At 47.2% G+C, this 2,982-nt stretch overlaps 1 protein-coding gene across 1 annotated transcript in view; it reads right to left on the bottom strand.

The window, feature by feature from the left end:
- Positions 1 to 1,884, bottom strand: part of LOC119428550 (fibrinogen-like protein 1) — a 12,009-nt gene extending 10,125 nt beyond the window's left edge. Inside the window, exon 1 of the mRNA XM_037696232.1 lies at positions 1,857 to 1,884. Within this exon, the coding sequence (XP_037552160.1) occupies positions 1,857 to 1,884 (28 nt within the window). The remainder of the gene's footprint in view (positions 1 to 1,856) is intronic.
- Positions 1,885 to 2,982: the final 1,098 nt, after the last annotated feature.

Genomic DNA, 2,982 nt, shown 5'->3' on the forward strand with positions numbered 1-2,982 from the left:
ATATATGTATATATACTCACATCATTAAACTAATGCAGAGTTTGTTTATTTTAACAACAGCTCTCTGCTTACCTTTTAGTTGGGCCGGCCCTTGAGTGGTGAGGAGTTCCGGGATCTTCACCTGGTCTGGCTGAAAAGCTTCAAGTCTGGACCTCTGGTCAATCTTCTTAGAACATCAGGGTCACCAAAATTGTTAGAGCGTGTTTGTTTTTTGCAAGAGGAAAAATATAATCAAGAAATCCTAGCTAAGTAGCTAAGTAGTAGTTCTTAAGTAGAAATGCATGTACCCATGGATCTTCTGTTCAGGAAGCTGAAGTCCACATGTGAGTAATTCACAGTGAGTTGCTGCTTGCTTCCACCCAGAAGAAAATGACAATCTCATCGTTTAAGTAGACTTATATTGAGAATGTGCAAATATATGATTGGTCTAAACATTTGGGGAGGTCCTTTAGGTCTCCCTAATTGGCTTTTTAGACTGGACACATCTGGGGACACCATCCGATCTAATCAGGCCGTGATAGCATCCTATTGAAGGAAGACACCCATGACTCCATATTTCTGCCGGATGATTCCTTTATATGGTAACAGGAAGCTTTTTCACAGTTTGTACATGTGAGTTTCCCTGTTTATCAACTTATCTTTAATATGCCTTGAATCAGCTGTGCTTATCAAAACTAGGTCAGTGAGTCAGCTTCAGTGTATCTATCAGCAAAAAGCCATCACCTTGTATCTGACATATCTGGGATAAAATGTACAAAGAACTCTAAAACTCTACATTAAGACATTTTTGTTGCTGTTAACAAAATATGTCATCAAATAATTTTAATTACTCAGGTCAATTTTTACAGATATCGACCTAAACTTTAGTGTTGTAGTTGTTGAGAGCCCTGCTGAACACTAATCTAACTACTAATAGATCACACAAAATCTGGTTTTAAAACAGCTTTTAACCCTTGGAGTCATCTTTGTTTGTCTGTCTGCAAAATATTTAATGAACCCCTGAACAGGTTTTGGTGAAACCCATAGGAGGTGATCAAATGATAGAAATCTTCAACTGATTAACATTTGACGTCAACACAATTTAAAATGGCAGTCATAGACAACTGATCTTAAGGACCAGAAAATTTGATATAACTCAGCCAAGTTTAAAGATATTTAGCTAAAATTTAGTACACTTGAAGCTGAGTATGAGTGGATGAGCACAACATACCCCCTGAGCCGCACATTAAACATGATTTACGCTTAGAGCTTTGAAGTTTGCTATAGGTGGCAACCCTATATGTCTGTTAGCAAAATATCTACATCCATCCATCCATTTTCTTCCGCTTATCCGGGATCGGGTCGCGGGGGTAGCAGCCTAAGTAGGGAGGCCCAGACTTACCTCTCCCCAGCCACTTGGGCCAGCTCCTCCGGGGCAATCTCAAGGCGTTCCCAGGCCAGCCGAGAAACATAGTCCCTCCAGCATGTCCTGGGTCTTCCTCTGGGCCTCCTCCCGGTGGGACGTGTCTGGAACACCTCACCAGGGAGGCGTCCAGGAGGCATCCTAAACAGATGCCCGAGCCATCTCAACTGGCTCCTCTCGACGTGGAGAAGCAGCGGCTCTACTCTGAGTCTCTCCCAGATGATCGAGCTTCTCACCCTATCTCTAAGGGAGAGCCCAGACACCCTGCAGAGAAAACTCATTTCGGCTGCTTGTATCCGAGATCTTGTTCTTTCGGTCACAACCCAAAGTTCATGACCATAGATGAGGGTGGGAATGTAGAGCGATCGGTAAATTGAGAGCTTTGCCTTTTGACTCCGCTCTCTCTTGACCACGACAGACCTGTACAGCACCCGCTTCACTGCAGACGCTGTACCTATCCACTTATCGATCTCACGTTCCATGTTTCCCTCATTCGTGAACAAAACCCCAAGATACTTGAACTACTCCACTTGGAGCAGGACCTCCTCCCTGACCAGGAGAGGGCATTCTACCCTTTTCCGGCTCAAGACCATGGCCTCGGATTTGGAGGAACTGATCCTCATCCCGGCCGTGTCACACTCGGCTGCGAACTGCTCCAGCAAAAGCTGTAGATCACGATCTGATGAAGCAAATAGGAAAACATCATCTGCAAAAAGCAGAGATGGAATCCTAAGGCCACCAAAACTGTTCCCCTCAACACCTTGGCTGCGCCTAGAAATTCTGTCCATAAAAGTTATGAACAGAATCGGTGACAAAGGGCAACCTTGGCAGAGTCCAATTCTCACTGGGAACAAGCCCGACTTACTGCCGGCAATACAGACCAGGCTCTGACACCGGTCATAGAGAGACCTAACAGCCCGTATCAAAGGGCCTGGTACCCCATACTCCCAGAGTACCCCCCACAGGGTTCCCCACAAGGTTCCCCACAGGGTTCCCTGAGGGACGCGGTTGAACACCTTCTCCAAGTCCACAAAGCACATGTAGACCGGTTGGGCAAACTCCCACGCACCCTCCAGGACCCTGCTGAGAGTGTAGAGCTGGTCCAGTGTTCCACGACCAGGACAAAAACCGCACTGCTCCCCCTGAATCCGAGGTTCGACTATCTGACGGACCCTCCTCTCCAGAACCCCCAAATAGACCTTACCAGGGAGGCTTAAGAGCGTGATCCCCCTGTAGTTGGAACACACACTACAGTCCCCCTTTTTGAATAGGGGGACTACCACCCCGGTCTGCCAATCCAGGGGAACTTCCCCTAATGTCCACGCAATATTGCAGTTGCGTAAGCCAACACAACCCTACAACATCCAGTGCCTTAAGGAACTCCGGGCGCATCTCATTCACCCCTGGGGCCCTGCCACCGAGAAGCTTTTTAACCACCTAGATGACCTTAGCACCAGAGATTGGAGGGCCCGACCCAGACTCCCCAGGCTCCGCTTCCTCAGTGGAAGACGTGCCAGTGGGATTGAGGAGGTCTTCAAAGTATTCTGCCCACCGACCCATGACATCCTGAGTTGAGGTCA

This window comes from Nematolebias whitei, chromosome 22 (assembly GCF_014905685.2).
Source record: "Nematolebias whitei isolate Nwh7 chromosome 22, NemWhi1, whole genome shotgun sequence".
Taxonomy (NCBI): Eukaryota; Metazoa; Chordata; class Actinopteri; order Cyprinodontiformes; family Rivulidae; genus Nematolebias; species Nematolebias whitei.